The sequence below is a fragment of the Battus philenor genome, unplaced genomic scaffold, assembly GCF_028537555.1.
Source record: "Battus philenor isolate CCGP_79_NKW_IND1 unplaced genomic scaffold, ilBatPhil1.0.hap1 SCAF_1, whole genome shotgun sequence".
Classification (NCBI taxonomy): Eukaryota; Metazoa; Arthropoda; class Insecta; order Lepidoptera; family Papilionidae; genus Battus; species Battus philenor.
Window position 1 is genome coordinate 4,341,487 of NW_027181661.1, and position 20,957 is coordinate 4,362,443.

The 20,957-nt window shown below is 34.0% G+C and overlaps 1 protein-coding gene across 2 annotated transcripts; it reads right to left on the reverse strand.

The window, feature by feature from the left end:
- Nucleotides 1-93: 93 nt before the first annotated feature.
- Nucleotides 94-19,795, reverse strand: LOC137933338 (lysosomal proton-coupled steroid conjugate and bile acid symporter SLC46A3). Of its 2 annotated transcripts, XM_068777263.1 has the most exons (9): nucleotides 19,648-19,795; nucleotides 14,860-15,054; nucleotides 8,881-9,055; nucleotides 7,612-7,797; nucleotides 5,682-5,972; nucleotides 4,789-4,943; nucleotides 3,353-3,521; nucleotides 2,348-2,507; nucleotides 94-1,329 (listed from the first exon to the last, which is right to left on the reverse strand). In XM_068777263.1, exons 1-9 carry the CDS (start codon nucleotides 19,681-19,683, stop codon nucleotides 1,248-1,250), a joined length of 1,449 nt encoding a protein of 482 aa, XP_068633364.1. In that variant the 5' UTR covers nucleotides 19,684-19,795; the 3' UTR covers nucleotides 94-1,247. The 2 variants fall into 2 exon arrangements, with proteins under 2 accessions (XP_068633364.1, XP_068633373.1); XM_068777272.1 differs by lacking the exons at nucleotides 94-1,329; nucleotides 2,348-2,507; nucleotides 3,353-3,521 and adding an exon at nucleotides 4,361-4,719.
- Nucleotides 19,796-20,957: the final 1,162 nt, after the last annotated feature.

Here is a 20,957-nt window from a genome sequence, read left to right on the forward strand (position 1 = left end):
CAACATGTTTCTAAAAATATGTTTTAGTTTCGACTCTACTCTGCTTCGGAAGGTGTTATAGCTGTGGAGAAGAAGTAGGAAAAACTCCATCTTTAAAAAACACTATATATGCAGAAGTTTTTCAATACAAAAGTACTTTCTTTAATTGTGCCTATAATTATGAAAGTGGTCTAAGTCAAAAATTTAAAGAAGCTATATAAACAACTTGAAAAGGGCACGTGGCCTTGTTTGACGCGATTCAGAAGTACATAATAAAATAAATGACAGTCAAATTTTAATAATATCGACAATTTCATTTCTGTTTATTTAACCACATAATTCAATTTGGCGCTTTAGAATTAATAAATTTTCTGGTGGCAAATACTTTATATGTTTTAACACTATGTCAAGAGATCGCGGTTCAGGTAAGTTAATGATATCGTACTTACCGTAAAAAGGTGTAAGAAAGTAGCAACATGCATTTTAGCGCATAAGCAGGACGTAACTACTCAAAAACACGTAATAGTTTACAGTGATGCTTGTTCAGACCAAAATCGGAACACTAAGTAACATTGACATGGATGAAAAATAACTAACTGAATTCCATATAATGTTGAATCTAATGGTTCATTTTTGACAATTTCGCAAAAATGACAATGAATAATTTTAGTTCAAAATAACCAATTAACACAATTAACCCAATTTTTTTTATTTCGACTTTAATAATTATGGGCACAAATAGCCAGTACTAAAAGTTTAACATGCGCTTAAGTTTCATATTGTTTAATTAAAGCTATAAAATTTGAATAAGGTATTATTACGCTTGACTTACTTTAATATTTCGAATAACAATAAATACTATAACATTTTTTTTATTTTACTATGTAAACACATCTTTATACTAGTATTGCAATTGAATCACAGCGTTTCTCAAAATATATACTTGTCTTAAGGTCTAAAACTTAGTTCTTACAATTTAATATTTATTTAAACACATTTCAAGCGGGTTGATTAAATTGATTGGCATTAGAAGTAGCAGTGGGCAGGCCAGATGGCACAGAACAGTTAGGTCTTAAAGACCTGGAGTGAAGAACACGGTTCAGCAAGCGCAACGTAGGATGTCAAGTATATCGGAATTAGTGTTGTAATAGGATGTAACTTGAGTCAAAACTATTATAATGTGCCCGGCCTGCCGATAGACTGCCTCCGCTTAAAATGTGTAATTAACTTAATATTCGATACATTATAAAACAAATCAACAGATAAGGTCAAGACGAGTCAGAAATCTGTCTCTCATCTTGTTCTATAACTGTTTCTAAACGTTTTCCCTTCAACAGCAATTCCGTTGAACTGAAATAATAATAAAATCACTTTTAAAACTACACGGATATCTGGATGTATACACATTTACCTATTTAAACTACTGTTACTTTTAGACTAATAAATTTTGGATGTTTTAATGAGATACTATAAAACTACCGAAATCGCTGTACCGCGCCAATATGCGCGGCGCGACAGGGGCAGTATCGGTTGCTTCGCTGTATCAGTTCAAACGCTCGCGACGGCGCTCATGCTCTTTTACACCGGGCCCCACATCGCGGGCCTATCGTAAGGCGCGGCACAGCGGTTTTGGTAGCATTATAATATATAAATTAACACCAGAAACTATTTCCAGAGTCTACATTTAAGCAAATGTCGTCCAATCTTTCAGGTAAACGTACATTAGGATATTAGATCTTTTGTGTTAACAAAAAACCTCAGCTATATGTGTATATAAGTAAATTTTATATATAATAAAACTTAACAAGTAATATAAATTTGGGTAGCTCATTTGTAGATTTCGTACATTGTTCCCGGCGCTCTCTTTTGTGTCCAATATTTGAGCCGTCATCACATTGCCCCCTTACGTATGTGGCGCTTAAAAGCAATAGACACACGCGACAGGAATAACCTATGTCCGACTAGCTGCAGGGCTACTTTTAATGACGCGCCGTCAGCCCCGACTGGCTCGTTTGTAGATTTCGTTCTTTATTCCCGATATTCTCCCGTATCGGATATTTGAGCGGTAAGCGTCACAAAATATTACAATTACTAATAAGCAGGTAATTAACGCTTTATTTTCGCTAAGAATATAGAAGTTTACAATTTGAAAGCACAATCTAGACATAAATATAAACATTTTAGAAAAAACAGAGTCAACAGATTGGGAAATAGCTCCTTCGCTTTGTATACGAAAGTTTTCGATTTTAGTAGTATGTCGAGAGACATTTTTTAAAATTAATATTTAACTATAGTATGCCATAGTCTTCGATTACTCTTTTATCTATAAATAGTCAAGGTACATGAAAGATATCAAGGAGTTACTCACAGTGCCAAGAGAAATACGATTGCTTGCGTTGTCATGGTGAGGTAGAAGATAGCAGTGATGTATTCGGTGCCCAGGGTAGCCTTGTATAGCTGCATGTAGACTACGGAGGCAAATATTGCAACCGCGTTCTCCATTACCGAGAGAAATGCAAATGCGACACCTGGAATAAAAATACAACTAGTTTATAACACAAAAAATATTGGATACTGCTTTAGTCAAATTTTCTATACGACCAGCATGAACCGTATGAAACGTTCTCTTAATCTAGATTACTGCTTCCTTCAGCATGGAGGGTTGTGGTCTTCTGTGTGACTCCTGGAGAACGGTGTGACACTAACAGAAAACGGACCACCTATGATGGAGTCGCAGGTACATAGAGTGGGGGCCCTAAATTCCTGGTAACTTCGGCGACTCAGAGGATAACCTCAAATCGACGTGATCTCGAAACATCGTACCACGAGGAGGGTTTCAGAAATAGCCTGAATAACTCATACCCTGAGACCGGCTATCCTGGCAAAGCACGAGGGACTGTGGGAATAATAAAAAGTTCCTAATGGTGTTATTGGACTCCACCAACCGCACAATGGACGACCATAACCCTGTCTTGTTAAAGGCAGTGTATCTTAAACTTCTAGATTTCATCCCCTAAACAAAAAAAAAATAGTGATTCCCAATCTTTTTGGACTCCTTACTTACTTCGTTTCATATCATGCCATTGCTAAAGCCAGTGTTAATCGCTCAACAACAAGATGAACAGGTTGATATATTTGTTTTACATTATTACGTTATCATTTCTCACACAATAATAAGATAATTCGAATCTTTTGAAGTAATAGTGCCAATTTTTTTCTATTCACTAATATTAAAATAGATAAAGTTATATGGCTTATAAAAAAATTTCTTATCCATGTTATTTTGTTCAGATCTTATACTACCTTTTTATAATTGTTAACATGTAACTGTATGTTTGTTCATTAAATAAATAAATAAATTTTTGTTATATACCTCGCTCGGCCGGCGGTAGAACTTTTGAAGTCATAGCCCTGATAAGGGGGGCGACACACGGACCGACTGCAGCTGCGGTAGCTCCTATATACAGTGTGTTGCCGGTCTTAGCGTGCGCGTATATTAGATGACCAGTTATATGTGCGCCGGCTCCCAACATTATTATCACCTGTAACATTACAAACTGAATGACATGGCCGACCAAAGTATTATACATGTAGCTTAGCGAAGTCCCTTCATGCATTAAACTATCTTCACAGTAACTTTAACAGAGTAACTTTAGTACTATGTGCTTTCGTTTCTTCTGTATGATAAGTAACCGTGAATGCTAAAAAAAACCTATGTGTAAAACGTATGGAGACGTTTGAAATAAAGTACAGAAGAAAACTGAGAACATCGCGAACAGTACAGTATCTAGTAATTATTGTAGAGAATCTATAAGATGTACCTGCAATTAAAATCCAGAAGCTGCAGTGCTTGGAATAATAGTCTAGTTTCCAGTAGGGATGGTACTACCTAGTTATTTTTAATAAAAAGCTATTTAGTTAAAATATAATTTCCTAGAGTTAAATAACAAATGAACATATTTTGAGGGTTTTGTAAACAACAAGTCTATAAGCAATCTATAAGCTCTTTTTTACAAGCAAATGTGTTATATATTTCACTTGCTTATTCGTCAAAATACTTTTCAAAAGCTCTTTTGGTAATAAGCCAACAGTAAGTAAATAAATCTACTCTATAGAATCTCTGGTCATTATTTTACTCTGATCAATGAAAAACAAATTAAATATTCTTTCTTTAAATGGTACATAGTCTGTTAACAGCTGTATTACATTTGTTATGCGTTACAAGTAATAATGATATTAAATCGTCTATTTAATAAAGACACGTCCACTGCTTTTCTTACTGTAGGTTTCAAATAGATCCAGATGGAAGAGGCCTGAATTCAACGTCTTCCAACGACATTAACTGTCTACCTTTTTTAATGTCTACCATTTTTGAGGACTTTTCGTTCCCCCTATGTGTGGTATATGGACTTTGGCGCTTAAATATTTCGTCATTTTACTTTCTTCTTTTGTAATTCTTAATCTCTTTTATTATACTTCTGTCTTTCTCCACAATGTCTTTTATCCTCGTTTGTTTACCTGGTCGGACATCTTAGGTTGCGCATGCGACCTCCTACTGCGACTTCAACTTGCGCTGGAATTTGTCGATTACTTTCATTTGTCTACAAATCTCTTTCCTGATTTAATACCAGCAAGAGTTTTCCAACAACACTCGAAGTGAGTCCACATTTCGCTGCCGTAATAAATACACCAATTTTTTAGGAGAACTTGTAAAAAATTTCTGGTCATTTTTTTGGAGACCTAATAATAAAATGAAACATAATTTAATGTTAGAATGAATGAAAGTAATTAAGGCAGTCATCAAATTACCGTGTCCTTCCAGTTGAAGACTTTAGTGAATAAAGGAATGCCGAACAACATCACAATGACGTACGCGGAGCTGAGATACGTTCGGAAGTTGCTGAAGTCAACCTCGGTCCATTTGAACACTTTTGTAGTGTATAAGTACATTGCCGTCCTCTCATCTGAAAACAGTTTTAGATTTTATATTTCTTTAATCGACTTTTTTGTACTAATACTATGTGCTGGGATAAATCTCTTTCTACCACAAGAGTTTTCGTTGTAGCTATTAACCCTTTTGTTTCAAAATACTTTTCTGGCCTGCTTTATTATTTTCCAGTGAAGACGAGTATACTCGACATGAACAGAATAAAATGTTTCTGCCTATAAAAGTAGGAAATTATGATTAAAAATCGAACGTTTTAAAGGAGTAAATGTATAGATCATTTACTGAAAATTAATTTATGATACACCCTATCCAAACACAATAGTTTTATTTTTTCATTAACAAAATCAGGATCAGTAGTGATAAGTAGTATATAAAAACTAATTATTGTTATAAATAGTTTATTTACTACCAAAAGTAATAGGCCTGTGTATAAAAGCATTTTGCAGACAAATGAACTATATATATAATGTAAGCCTGTAAGCTTTTGCATCTATAATTAATCTGCCTGTAAGGCAATGACATTTCTTTATTACTTAACCTGGCCATAAATACTGTTACAATAATAAAAAATATATTACATTTAAATTTGGAATTTCTTATTCTTATATATAATTCGCGCCGGTGTTGAATATTTTTGTGATATTATAATTGGTGTGATAAAGAGAACCGAATTGTCGTTATTTTTATGTTACGTTAGAATATATAAGAGATATTCACAAAAAAAAAGAATAGGGAAATAAATGAACTAACTAACCTCTTTGGAATGTATAAAACGCCATAGAAATTAGTAGAAACCATAAAAGTAGCCTCCTGTTATTGTTGCGCTTCTTCGACAACGTCACAAGAGTCTGGCTGATGTTTCGGAGGTCGAAGAAATCCGTAACGGGATTTCTCACGTGCGCCGTCCTGAGGGACTTTTGTTCCGGTCGCGTCTGCCATTTCAATCCGAATATGCAATAAATCGTCGCCACAAACATCAGGCAAGTGTTTATTAGGAACATCATCGTGAACGACTTGTTAACCACTTTTGTATACAGCAAGTTACCTTAAGAAAATAAAATTACACTAAAATTACTACAGAAATTACACTAAATCCTTTACGCTATACCCAGGAACATTTATAGTAATAAGACGAAATAAATTAATGTAGTTACATTACAAGACCATGATATAATTAATAATTTCAAACTTGCTGATTGTTTTAAAATTAGACAATTGTGAAATTATTCATAAGGTCGTCGTTTCAGCCTAATAGACGCCCACTTCAAGGCATAGGTCTCCTAGAAAGATATCCATGGGAGGATACACCACCACACTTGGTAGGGTTGGCAATTGCAGTGTGGTATTCTGGTACTCAGAAGACGCTGCGGTCTATCCTCTGGAAACTTGTTTGTTAAACTTGTTTTATATAAAAGCTGAATTAATGCACTAAGTTTCAATATATAAGATTGTATAGTGGGAATCGAACCCGCTACCTAGGATCGTAAGTTTCAGCCCTCTACCACTACAGAAGCACAGTCGACTCGGCAGGAATCTACTTATGGTAGTGAAATTTAAATAATTGACTTCAACTATCAATGTTGGTAGACAATATTTTAACTTTTTTTGTCAATCAATCACAGCGCAATCAATAAATTAATCAATCAAATCTTCCATTTTTTTTTCTAAAGCTATTAACCTGTCAACTGCCTATGGACATATCTGTCCGAACTCCCCAGGTACGTTCGGGTGTGATCTTCCAAAAATAAAGTGGGCTAGATTATATCGAATCACCTCAAAAATATAGTATAAAATCGATTGCTTTGGATGTACTAAAAATCACAGGATCATAAACGATAATATTTAATTTATCATTTTAAAAAATTCGTTCCCTAGACTGAAAGGCGCCATGTTGCGGCAAACGTAGGTTTAATTCGTTATTATAATTCGCCGTTACGTTAATTTTCATATTTACATGTCATTTCTAAATTGTTTGTCGATTTTTTAGCATATGATAGCTGTAGAGCGTCCACAGGAACCGGCTGAATTTAAAATAGGCCAATGTAAAAAATTCTGGCTTTATTCGATTGGTGATAGATGCTGTTAGAACTAGAACTAGAACTTTCACAGCTTCTTCGGACTCGCAGATCCGAAATAAATTAAAAAAAATATCTGCGTCAGATACGTCGCCTGAAGTATTGTATTGACTAATTGTTGTCTACTCGATTTTCGGAGGTAATTGTGATCCTTTTCTCCGAAGACATTTAAACTGAATCGATATCGGAGTTGGAAAAGGATCGATTTGAGTCAACGGAGAGTTTGGCACTACGTCGCACATGGACATGAGGGTGCCGCGCTTTAAAACTGATTTGGTTCGAAAAAGAACCTTATAGCCATCATTATTAAAATTAACAACATCAACGTATGAATATACGCTGAAGGTTCTGGAGTAGAGACCACGATTTTTAAAGCACATCATAGAACTTCCAACCAAGGTTGATGGAAGACCTTGTTAAAATCATTGTACGGCAACATCCATCCGGTCCTATTGGAAGTCCATAGTGAAGTATTATATCCAATAGTGGTCTTCCAATAGTTGGGATGATAATGAATTTCAATTCTTACAATTAGTGCTAGCTTTTCTATAAAACATATTGTTAAAAATAAAGTCATTAAATCAAGATTTTAAATTTAAATTTACTTACCAATAGCCACACCTGTAGGCATAGTACTGAGATATACAATGTCGAGAACGCCCACTCTAAATGTTCTATTCCTGAGTGAAGAGACATCAGATATATAGGCGAAGCTACCAGCGAATATTGATAGATCAGCACCGGTTAAGGCACTCGGAAATGCTGCTGTGTATATAACGTATTCCAATGGCCACGCTAGAAACAAAAATATATATATTTAAAAAGGTTTCCTCCGATTTGATTTATTTTATAATGTTAATACATAAAAAAGTAGTGGTAGTGCAGCGATCAGGACTTAGACTTGCAATCGTAGGACGTAGGTTCGATTCCTGGTATACAATCTTATAAATTTAATGGAATCAGGTGTTACCTTGCGGAAGTCCATCCTAAGTAAGTAAAGGACCAATATTTAGCCACTTGCGCACATGCAGTGGTAGTCGTGCAACAAAGTGCACCGCCCGCCAGCCCGCTGATAAATGCGTATGCGGCAAACAATGCGAATTATACAACTATACACATCTACATCTTCAGGAGTTATGTTACACCGATTAACGCAACCGACTTTTTTCTTTACTATGGCTCTCGAAATTCGCAAAAGTTGTGTTGGCCAAGGGGTTAACAAAGTCTTTACCAAAAAATGTATCATTGCATTTCTTAAGCTTGTAAACATTTCACATTTTACCAAAAAAAATATTAATTTATTCATATACATGATAAACACAAGATGATCCCAAGAAACTTGTGGTAAAATGAAACACAATACAATACGAGATTTATCTGTTTACGCAGACTTTACTTGGAAACGCTTTTAACAATAGGTCGGATTAAAACGCTGCATTCCAAGCGAGTCTTTATATTTTTTTCTTTTTATTGGCAATTAATAACAATAATGATTGAATATAACAAGCTACAAATGTTTATTATACTGTTTCGTATTATACTTATACATTAATTTTGCAAATCTTTTTTTTTGTTGCTCAATTAAACGCGTGCATAGTTTTATTATCATTAAATTCGCCTACAGTTAAATAAAATGTATTGTTTTTTTTTTATAAAATCAAGAAGTACATGAAATAAATAATTAAAAACAAAGAATATTGACGTAGAAAACAACATTTACCGATTCATCACGATACCTCTGAATTACTTCTTTCGTCAAGTTATCAAGGAATTTAACGAAATTCGTCGAGTGTAGATGGTATTAAAAAAATTCGCGAACTAAGGACAGCCAGTTCATTGAATAAAGAATCATAATAAAATATTCAAATTTACTCTCACCTTTTATTGTATTAAGAGTAATAACAATGGAGAAATAAAGCTTTCCTAAGAGTCCAGCGAGAAGTATTGCCTTCCTACCGCGCTTGTCACTGTAGGAGCCGATAAAGAAAGCCAATAGAAGAGGCACTATGTGGCTTGCAATACCGTTCCACTGGTGAAATGTCGATACAGTCACCTGGAAATGAAACACAAAGCTTTAAATTTAGAAAAAACATTTACGAATTGCGACAAGCGCAGCGCAGGAGTTTCACTTACAAACTAAACACACAAAGAAGTTGTCGGAAGACGCTTGATGCAGCCTGCTTCTGACCGATCCTGTTAAAAATCTACGGTGAAGGTGTATGTCTACCTGTGGACGCCCTGAGGCTGAAGTAACGATGATGATGAATGAAACATGATTTGAATTTTAATATATGATTAAATAACTGGTTATTAAAATCTAAACTTTATAGAAATTTATTTAAATTGTTTCAAGATTTTTATCACTGGACGTAGTTAACTCGAAGTAAAGCCCAAATAGAAGGTGTCACTTGCGTGCAACTGCATTGCGGCATCTCCAATCAGGTAATAAATAATCTAACAAGGCATGACGAGGTTGCTAATTAAGCTTAGTTATTGTAAGATAATACGTAAAGAAGTCTATTTACCGAGAGGGTATTCCGGCCTGTCAGTCTTCACGCGTTTTTATTATTAGTCATTTCGTTTATTAGCATTCCAATAATTGGATCTGAAGTGGACTGAATAGCTCAAACTGATTAAACCAAACTCAACAGCTATAAATGTTATTAAGAAACGTTCATCTCTGTATTTAAAGTAATGAATTTAATATTGATAAAAAAACAACTTCGCAATCGAATTGACGAAACCTTGTTTTAACCAGTTTCGTAGATTTCAAGTGAGTAATGTTATGAGCAAACATGATATGCCTGTATGACAGTAAATCGTCAATTTTGTATTGTTTTCCGCGAGTTAAAAAAAAATACATTTTTTTCACGACGGTACGGTTCAAGATCAATATACATGACATTGACATGTGATAACTTGTGATACGAATAACGATATACAAAATTGACAGTTCGATAAGAATAGTCACAAAAATGTTACTAGAAATTTTATCGTATACATATCTTTAATCTGTCTCACGAGATCATCTACGGTCTAATAAATTAATGAAATTCTTTTTCTATTTACAAGCAAAACTTTACAATGATATTCAAAAACGTCACTCATGGCTTATCTATAAATGAATGATATAACATAAGTAATGAAAAAATATATGGTCTAATAACTTGCTGGGACTACACATAGGATTGACAAGTTGAAGTGGGCAATAGGCAGCGCCGCATAGCACTCGAACCGAAGTCAGCAGCGGAATTAATTTAATGAGTTGAGACAACGGATCATCAAGGGCATCGTAAAACATCCACTCGCATTGGGACACAGATCATAACAAGATCTGTCCACCTCGTGTTTGGACATCCTACATTACACTTGCCGATCCGAGGTCCCCACACCGTAAGTCTTTGGCAGCCATCTATTTAGAACGCTAGGCTATGTCGGTCATTTTCGTTGGTCTAAGAATCTCTTCATTCGTAATCTCGTTGATAAATCCATAGCTTTTTATGGCTTATTGAGTTTGCCAATGACACTCCGGGTGAGAGTCATATCTGCTAGCACCTTCGTTTTAATTCGACGAAACGAGAACATATTTTGTGCTATTAGACAATTTAAAAAAATTGATAAATATTAATATAAAGATTTTATATTCGCCTACCAGGATCTCTATAGTTATATTTTTGTGTTATTCCCATTATAACTACTAGACAGACAACCTTATTAAGGTCGTCGGAAGACAATGGATGCGGGCGTCTTTTAAAACGGGTCCTATTCAAAACCTATAGTAGTCGCCTATGTCGTAGTAGTAGTAAACGGATGTCCTGCGACTGAAATTATGGTAATGATGATATGACAAATCAGATCAATATTTTTTCTATTTCAGTCGTTAATTGAATAAGATCAGACGGCTATGGAAATTTTAAATTTGTGTTATAGACTCTTAAGACATTTCACAAATGTAATATATTTGCTAAATAACATAAACTTTAATGGACACTATAGACTAATAAAAACTTGATCGATTTAAATTTGTTTACAAAATTTTAACCAATTTAAGTTTAATATTTCGATTTTAGGATGTACTTTACAATTCTATTTATAATGTTAATATCGAATTCTAAACCAATATCTTGTCTATAAATATGATCAGCTTAAATCGTAAGCAATTGTAATAATTATATATGTTACGTAATGAGATGACATTACGATAAGGCAGGCACGATAACTGCACAGTTGTATCGGAATTATAACGTAAACCCTTTATACATAATGACGACATATGTAACTTTTAATACACACTATACAGAATTCACTTTCACGAAGAAGTAATTTTAGTCATTTTCGTCTAAGAACGTTCACTGCATGATATAGGTCGCCCACATTGATTTCGTATAATACCGAACACAAGCGGCCTGCAGCCACCGTTTGCCGGCGACTTTAACAAAGAGGTTTGTCCAGTAGTTATAAAGCGGATACCACAAAAATATAAATATAAAGATCCCGGAACGTGAATATAAAATTCTTTATTAATAACCAATGCTTACTATTATTTATTTATTTCAATTGTCTAATAGTACATCGAAACATCTCGTTTAAAATACTTGTGATTTAAAACGAAGGTGTTACCAGATATAACTCCCTTGCGGGGTCCCATTAGCAAACTCAACGAGTCATGGAAAGTTAGCTGAGTATTTATCTACTTGATTACGAATGAGGGAATCCTTAGATGAACAAAAGTAACCGATACAGCCTTGCGTTTTGAATAGATAGCCACCAGAGCCTCATAGCGTGGAAACCACAGATCCACACAAGAGGTGATATGATAGATACAGGGGATATATCTAAACGGTCTTATTGTAAATCTATCTGGGATGCCAGTAGACGTTCTATGGCTGAAATTATGATAATAATCTAATAGCGCAGTGTTACCTTATCTATAAAGAAATGTATATGAATATACTAAGTAATGATAATTATGTATTGTCGTAAAGCTTTAAAATATACCTCCGTATTATGATACATTTACAACGTAACTCATTTATTACTGAGATAAACAACCAACGTGCAAAACCTTTCTATTTATTAATAATACATGGAAGCCTTCTCCATAATTACTAAGCGAAAATATAAAAAATGTAATAAAATCACTTTTGTATTTTAAACGTGTTACATAGTTATATTTTACGTTAAATACGTAAGCACCTATACTATAAATAAAATTACGCAAACACCTGAATAGTAACCATTTATTCATTCATATCACGATAGACGTTCACTGCAAAGCATCAGTCACCCTCAGAAATAGCCACAATGTGCAGTAAACCTGCGCTGTCTGCATCCAGTGACTTCCCGACCATAATTATGTCCGGTGAACCTAGTGGAGCACCCAACCACGCTGCGTCTACCGGGTCGTGTTCGCCACTCAAGAGCCTTATGACCCCAGGGATATGCTGCGCCCGCTGCCACTTCAAACGAGCAATTCTATGAGCTACTTTAATGACTAAGTTCTACTGTGGATCTCATCATTTCATCGATATCTGTCTGCTCCATTGTTCTCTGGGTGACCTTAAGCCTTATATAAGGCCCATTGTAAACGATTAAGTTTCGGATGCCAACACTAGTACTTACTTACTTACGTACTTGAGACTTTAATAGCACAGCCAAATATCATTGGCGAATATAAAGCTCAACGAATCCGCTGGCTTGGTCACTTGAAGCGAATGGGATCGGATCGGAGCGTGAAGGTAGCGTACCTAGAAAAACCGAGGGGTCGAAGACCAGTGGGTAGACCCAGGTATCGCTGGATCGATCGCATTGAGGCAGACTAGCGCGAATTGAATGTCAACCAATGGCAGACGATGGCGCAAGATAGAGGAAAGTAGAAGTCTCTCGCTTCGGAGGCCAAGACCCACTTTGGGTCACTGAGCCAACGGAGTAAGTAAGTATGTGAGTAAGTATGCCAACACTAGTAAATAGCTTAACTAAGTTTAAAATATAATTTACTTAAATTATATGATAACATATTGAATTGTAAATAATAACATATATAAATAAATTTAGGCCATCGTCCATCTTATCTAAGCTACTTGAATAGATAAACGTTTCGAATAGGCTTCAGGAAATGACGGATATCTTTTACGTTTAGTATGTAATATTGTTACAATATCTAAATTTTGTCATTTAAAAAACATACACAAAACGACCAGTCATTCTATTAACAGTACAGTGTGAGTAAATGTGATTTTGTCTACGTAAATGTTTATAGGAAGATCTTATTTATTTACTTGTCATTGTACATCATAAAAAGAAATCAGATGAAACGGGCAAAAAAGTACATATAGCGGTATTCAAATAACGATCTTTCAGACAACCGTTGAATGGATTTTGTTAATAAAGAAAAATAAACACGGTCAATAAGAGTTAGGTATTGGAAACGGTTGTACATACCTATATTATAATACAAAGTACTTAAATATATATATAATAATTAGTAAAACTAAGACTTGAAATTTTTTCTTAGTGACATAGGCTACTTGTTGCACGATCGTGCAGGCATAACAATAATGGCATGAAAAATCTAGTAACTTGCGTATTTCTAATTCAAGATTCCCTGATGATCATAAAATCGTATGTGATAATGATTTTTAAGATAAGGTGAAAAAAATAATTAGCACTTTATAATAGAGTTAAAGTCAGGTTATTTCGGTTGAGGCGAAGGAAACAAATTGAGTTTGTCTCGATATTCGCAATTGTGATCGTATTAACGTAATCTAAATATGAAAAGGAAACTCGTTTCACAAACAGTAAATGATTTGTCAAAGAACCTAGTCGCAAGTTCTTGTAGTACCTAGTTGAATCACTAATTACAGATTCTATATCGATCTAGATAGAGTCAAAATAAAGTTTTAAAATATTTTCTGTCTCAGTGGCACTTCAGTTTCTAGGTACTGAAGTTGACCGAGCGTTTAAATAGGTGAACATAAACGACTTATTCAGTACCTAAATATAAGGGCCACTATGGAAATTAAAAATTATCGCGCCCCGTTATACATAATTTTTTGTGTTTATTATAAAATTTCATAATTATTTCAGCTGTTGGACGTTCACTGGACATAGGCTATGTCCATAGATCTCCAATAGGAGTGGAGTGTACCTTCATCCAGCGTCTTTCGACTACCTTAACAAGTTCTTCTATGCACCTTGTATGTGGACAACCGATGCTTATTGGTAATATCGAAATTCGATAATACCATCAAATTTACTTCTGTATTGTTAATGTATTGTATCTCTTTTTTATAAACCTTGCTTGGATATATAATAATTGTATTATTATTAGATTACTTGAGCCGACGCTCCTTTATGTAACCAGATCGCCTGTGTCACCTAAAGGAGACCTTGGCTTGAGCAGGCACTTAACACGAGTTTAGTGTTTCGGTCTTGACTTGATCAGTTGTTATTGTCAAGCTATGGATACCTTAAAGAGTTGAATTATAGAAAAAAATCTCTTGTGTTACATTCAAGAGACATTTAGTCACCTAGGCGTCAACGCTGGTTCTTTTATTGCCTTTTATTGTTACGGTCTAGTTCTGTTTTTTTTTTGCCGACTTCACTGGTTTTGAAGTAGAAAAGCGCCGTGGGCTATTAATCTTAGATATTTTTACAGTTAAGTCCTTGGGCGCCATTGTTAGGCTTGGTTCGGATTATATTATTCACGATACCACATAGAAAAGCCTCCAAGATAGTTAAATCAGCTGTATAGTGTAACTGAGAAAAGGATTTGAAGAGCTATAAAGCGAAAACACTGTACCCTTTGAAATCGCAGGTGGTGTATTTAAATAGGCATTAATAGAGTAACATTTTTACCTGAACTTCGCTATTGATTTCTTCGTATTTGCTGATATTGTAGCATATGTCCTCGCTGTAACCATGATTCACTGTACATGCTCTAAACACGTAGAATGTTTGCTCAATCACATTTGTTATCATAAATGCAAGCATGTAAAAAAACATCACTGGTTCCACTGTCACATATTTGTACCATGGTTTTTTAACCTTATCCTGAAACAAAAGGTTCATTTTAATCATTGATCATATTTATTCAAGTTTTAATAATAATCCATTCTTAGGAAAGACAGTTACTGAATGCCATCTATATCTGAGTATAGATGACATGCATACACTCACAATTGATTGGGTTGTGTTTGAAAAAATAAAAATAAAGAATCTTTTCTCTCCAATGCCACTGAAGTAACAAAAGAAATAAAACTTATCCCTTCGATACCACTCAAGTAACGAAGGAGATAAAAAAATATAAAAATAAAATCCAACCCTTAACATTTATTCTTTCAAAAATGGCTAGGCAACAAAAATAAAAGTGTTTTACACCGATCTAGAAACAAATACATCTCTATGAGGGTTCCTAACACACCCTGATCTGAGAAAAGCCCACGGCTCGACGGGTTTTTGTGGTCACTATTACAATACTTGTAACCAAAACCCAAGCTTTATTTAGACAATCCTTAACACTTGTTTTTTTTTCAACTCTCATTTTAACTTTCATTGTTGTTTAACTCTCATTGTATTACCTTTATTTACATATTTATCCTAAGTTTATTTTTATAATAACAAACTAGATTATCAATTATGAATCCCAAATGATTCGACATGAACTAGCCTCACCAATTCAGTAACTTTTTTTTTCTATTTTTATTAAGGTCTGAGTAACATTACTTTTAATGGTCAGATGACCTCGTTAAGGTTGTTGTAAAACATAATCACAACAGGTCGTTATAGCCTGGTTTATTCCCCATAGATTAGACAATAGGACCAATTGCAAGCAGCCTGCAGCCAGTGTCTTCAAACAATGTCATCTCTCTACATAAATTTTCATTATTTATTTATGTTATTATAACTTAAGCCATATAAGATTGAATTATCTGACGTTATTTATTACCTTGGAGAACATATTACATGAGTCTGTATTACATAACATTCACAAAACTTCTCAGCCGGTTTTCATTCCTAACCCCTTCATAAAACATAACTCCATACAATGTCTCTTGTGTCTTAAGTTCTGTCTAAGCTGAACTGTAAAATACATCTAGTATTAGGACCTTGAATAAGTTCTCGCTGTTTTTTTTTCCAAAAAAAATTATTTAAAATACAATGCTTACAACTTACATTACTCAAAGTATTGTCCATCATTAGAGACCACTTGCTCCCATCTCTCTGGTAGCAATTGAATCCCCCGTCGGAAAAATGACTCATCTTTCGAGGCAATCCATGAATCAAGCCATTTTTCGGCTTCTTCAAAAAAATGGAAGCGCTGCTCGCTTGAACCGTGCGCCATCGACCGAAACAAGTGGTAATCGGAGGGGGCTATGTCCGGTGAATACGGCGGGTGGGGTAGAACTTCCCATTGAAGTGTTTCCAGGTAAATTTTGACTGGTTTTGCCACATGTGGCCGAGCATTATCATGTAATAAAATAAATCACTTTGTCGTGTCTCTGCTCGTATAGTGGCCGCTTTTCTTTCAGAGCGCGACTCAAACGCATCAACTGAGGTCGATAGCGAGCTCCCGTGATAGTTTCATTAGGTTTAAGCAGCTCATAATAAATTACGCCCCGCTGATCCCACCAAATGCAGAGAAGAAGCTTAGAACCATGGATATTTGGTTTATACGACGATGTTGATGCGTGACCCGGCTTACCCCACAATTTTTTTTCGCTTTGGATTGTCGTAGTGAATCCACTTTTCATCCCCAGTGACGATACGGTGCAGAAAACCTTTTCTCTTTTGTCGTTGAAGCAACAATTCACACATAAGAAAACGTCGCTCTACGTCTCTCGGCTTCAACTCATACGGCACCCAATGTCCTTGCTTTTGGATCATTCCTAACGCTTTTAAACGTTTTGAAACTGTTGACGCATCTACTTGTAACGTTTTTCCCAAGCTCTACTAACGTCTGACATGGATCTTCTTCAAGCAATGCCTCCTATTCTTTGTCTTCAAGATCAAAATCGTAATGATTTTTGAAGCGCCTAAACCAGTCTCTGCACATTGTATTCGACAAAGCATTGTCACCATATGTGCTTCTGCTGCAGATTTTTTCTGAATAAAGCAGTGCAATAAAATCGCCGCAAAAACACTTTATTTGGCACAAAAGTACACATTTTCACAAAAGGCAAATAAATATGTAGTTGACACTGTGGTAAACTCTATTCTACTATAATTTGAGGTTACATATAGTACTATTTTGGTGATTTGTTACCGTACGAAATTCCAGGCACAGAGTGCCGCAATGCCATCTTTCAAAAAACAGCGAGAACTTATTCAAGGTCCTAATAATATCTCTTAAGCAAATTTAGGAGTCTCTTTATGTATGAAATTTGCTTTTTGAATCTTTAATTGATATTGTTCTTCTAATTACATAAATTGGTAAAATGCTTGTTGCCTATTCAAGTTTACCCATGGTGTATAGGAAAGTTGTTTAAATGTTTCTTCTATTACCAAATAGATATTACACCAAATGTAAGTACTGTTATATTTATTTATTTTTGGTCATTGTGATAAATATAGATAATGTATTGTTGCGATATAGATATAGATGGCTGCTGAGGCCTTAAGGTCCTGGAGTGTAGGCCAAGAACTTTCCAAATGCAGCATAGGATCCGCAAAGTGGACAAACAACATTGTTAACGTCCTCTGAACACAGGCTACAGTCTTAAAGAGGCTCATATCTAACACTAGACACTTACACACTCAGACACCAACACACTTATACACACCAGACAAATAGATGGAAAATGTGTGTTATACATCTGTGTCCTAATACAATAGCATAAAATAACCTATGATAATTCCTATCTTATTAGGTGGACCAACAATATAATGATAGAAACATAGTCACAGGATGCAGACAACACAAAACTGTTCATTGTGGAAATTTTTGGAGAATGCTTATGCATTGCAATGTGTCTATCAGCCGACATAATGATGATTTGACATTTTTAATTATTTTAATTTCGACGGCTATAGGTAAAAATAGACTTTAATCATATTTTATTTATATTTCTCAACATTGGAGCAAATTAAAATTGCATGTACCAATTCTTTTATTATCTTACCAACAATAAAAAATTAGGTTAACAGCAAAATATGCAATCAATAAATTTGCAAATAAAAACATTTTTGCTTATATCATACATTAGAATGTTTAGATGATAGTGCATTTTAACACAGAATATAAATAGTAAAATAACAAAAATCTTCAAATGATGTTAGAGTAGATTAAGGTTAATTTTTAAAAACCTTTGCAAAGTTTTTTTTCAATTTAAAATATTATAGCTTTGATAATCATCATCATCATTTCACTCATAGGATACCCACCGTTGGACAATGGTCATCCAGATATATTTTCAATAGGACTGGTTGAAAGAGGCTAGCAATTAGTGTCTTTCATTAACTTTAACAAGGTTGTCTGTTCATTTTATAGATGGACATACTATGCTGTGCTTGTCTGTACATGGTCTTCACTCTAAAACCTTAAAACCCCAACAACTAACTGTTCTATGTGGTATGTGGACTTTAACATATCAATCAAAAAACTTGCACGGTTCTTCTCGTGATAAATAAACACATTTTTCAATCAATTTATTACAATCTGCAATTTCACATGTTTATAAAACAATAATTCAGCTATCATTTTCATGAAATTTTTAAATTAAAAAAAATTTCAATTATATTTTTTATGTTTATTGAATTTAGTCGTTGAGAATAATTACTTTTAATTAAATTCTCAATTAATAGTGTGTCCTATAAAGACAAGACAGAGAAATGTGTGATCTTCTTTTGATTAAACTGACTCTTACAGTTCCTTTATAGAATTAAGAAATGTGCATAGTATAATGACAAGTACAGAATCCCAAAGGCGTAGGCTATTAGGACTATAATTTATTTACTAGCTTAAATTCGTTTTATGCATTGTCATACATGCCTCATCTATGTATATATTGTACATATTGTTTTAATTTTAACATGAATTGCTTTATTTCTCATTGTGTGCAATAAACATCAATTCCAGTAACACCACATCCAAATAAGAATCTTACCCAAATTAAAAAATTATAGTATATATTTATTTTAATAATATATCACAACTCAGAATGAAACTTAAAGGTAAAACATTACAACATATAGTAGTTTATTACCTTTAATTGCAATTATTTATTCTTAGCCCTTGTTTGTAAGATAATACTAATTTTGTATTGTTCTTTAGTTAAATATTTATACAAGCTTTGTATTGTTATGCCTGTAAGCCAAGCATCATAATTTGTTTTATGAAATGAAACGCTATAACAGTACTGTATAAAGAATCTTATCATTGTAGTTTAAATATAAGCCAGATTTTTGTTGAAAATACTAATTTTTGTTCAGGAACTATTAGGTGGTAAGATTTTTATATATCACGGATAATATACGAATACTAATGTAATTTCTCACTATTTTAATTACCTTAATAAAAAAGTAACACATATACTTTTTGTTATCGACTTATTTCTTTATTCCCAAATAATAATGAAGATAATTAAAAACCGGCTGAAAGTTACGACTGACGATATGCTAAAACAGAAATATTTAATTACTACTTACCAATTTATACGAATGTTCGGTTTCTTTTGGATTCATCTTGCTATTAATTAATCGAAATCACTTTTATTAATTCAGTAAATAAACATAATAGAATTATTTTTAATGTTATTATACGCGAGACATTATATGTCTCACTTGTTACCGCCAACAAACGAATTGTCGGTACTGATAGGTTAAGTGCCCTCATACCTTATTCATATGGTACGAAATCCCACAGATTACAAAACATGTTATCGAATGTAATACAGTTAAGCAATTGAAATGTGTTATACGTGTGAACACTAACTACATTTTTATTATAACTTTACCTGAAAATAAGACAAAAAAATTAGTGAAATTTATAGTTTTCGCGTAATAGACGCAGCGAAATACTAGAGTTACATTTGCTTGAGACTCTTATTTAGTGGTTTAAGTTGAGGTCTCGTCGGGAAACTACATCTTAAAACGCAATGCCTTGATTCAATCGGTTAGTACTTTCGAGCTAAGATGCAGATCTTATTTTGACGGAGGTCTATTTATTTAATATAATTTCCTTTACATTTGGTTGCCATTTCTCTTCAATTGCAAGTTTGACGGCATTCTCGTCCAATTAATATCGAACGTTCAATATTTGTCGCAACTCCTTAACGCGCATATCTTGAAGACACACGACCCGCATTGGAAATATCGAGTCGATCGACTTCTTTATAGATCTATGTAACCTACGTACAAGTCAAAAACATTGATTCTGGTTTCATTACACCAAAGCGGAATACGATATCTTCTATAAGTAATAGTTAGGTCCATCTTAAAAAGAGTATTCAAAAAGGTTGATATCAACACAGCACAGTATTATAATATTTGTATATATAAAATTTTAGGAAAAAACTAGTTACGTTATGGAAAAAGTATAATCTCGTAGGAACCAGCATTTCTTGCTATATATATTAAAGGATCGACGTTCTCTAATGGACGCCACTAAACTTGAAAATAATTGTGCTGGCCATATTAACTGTTCGGAACAGTTGTCCGAGGTAAATTTTCGAATTTCTGCAGCTAGAACGAGTTCTAAATCTCTTTTCTTTTTATCAACTGCTGTGACAAATATCGGTAAACGTGCATCCTTATAAAGAATTTGTGAATTCCACAATTCATTTATTAGTGATATTGATATGTTTTCGTGCCTTCTTGTATCTTTTAAAAGACAATGTTATTCGAAATTATTGGAAGTACACGATATAATTTAAACCTCATTGGAATATGATAGCTTGCTGTGACTCGTAATTATTACTGTCTGTTCTGTAGAATCCGCTCGAATATTGATTCCTATT

Bases quoted from the DNA above. Each gene is read 5' to 3' on its own strand.
- LOC137933338 (XM_068777263.1), bottom strand. From the start codon at position 19,683: ATGAATCCAAAAGAAACCGAACATTCGTATAAATTG. The intron at 7,798-8,880 runs GTGAGAGTAAAT...TTTTGTTTCTAG, and splicing joins TACTCTTAATACAATAAAAG to CGTGGCCATTGGAATACGTT. The intron at 4,944-5,681 runs GTTAGTTAGTTC...AACTGTTTTCAG, and splicing joins GTTTTATACATTCCAAAGAG to ATGAGAGGACGGCAATGTAC.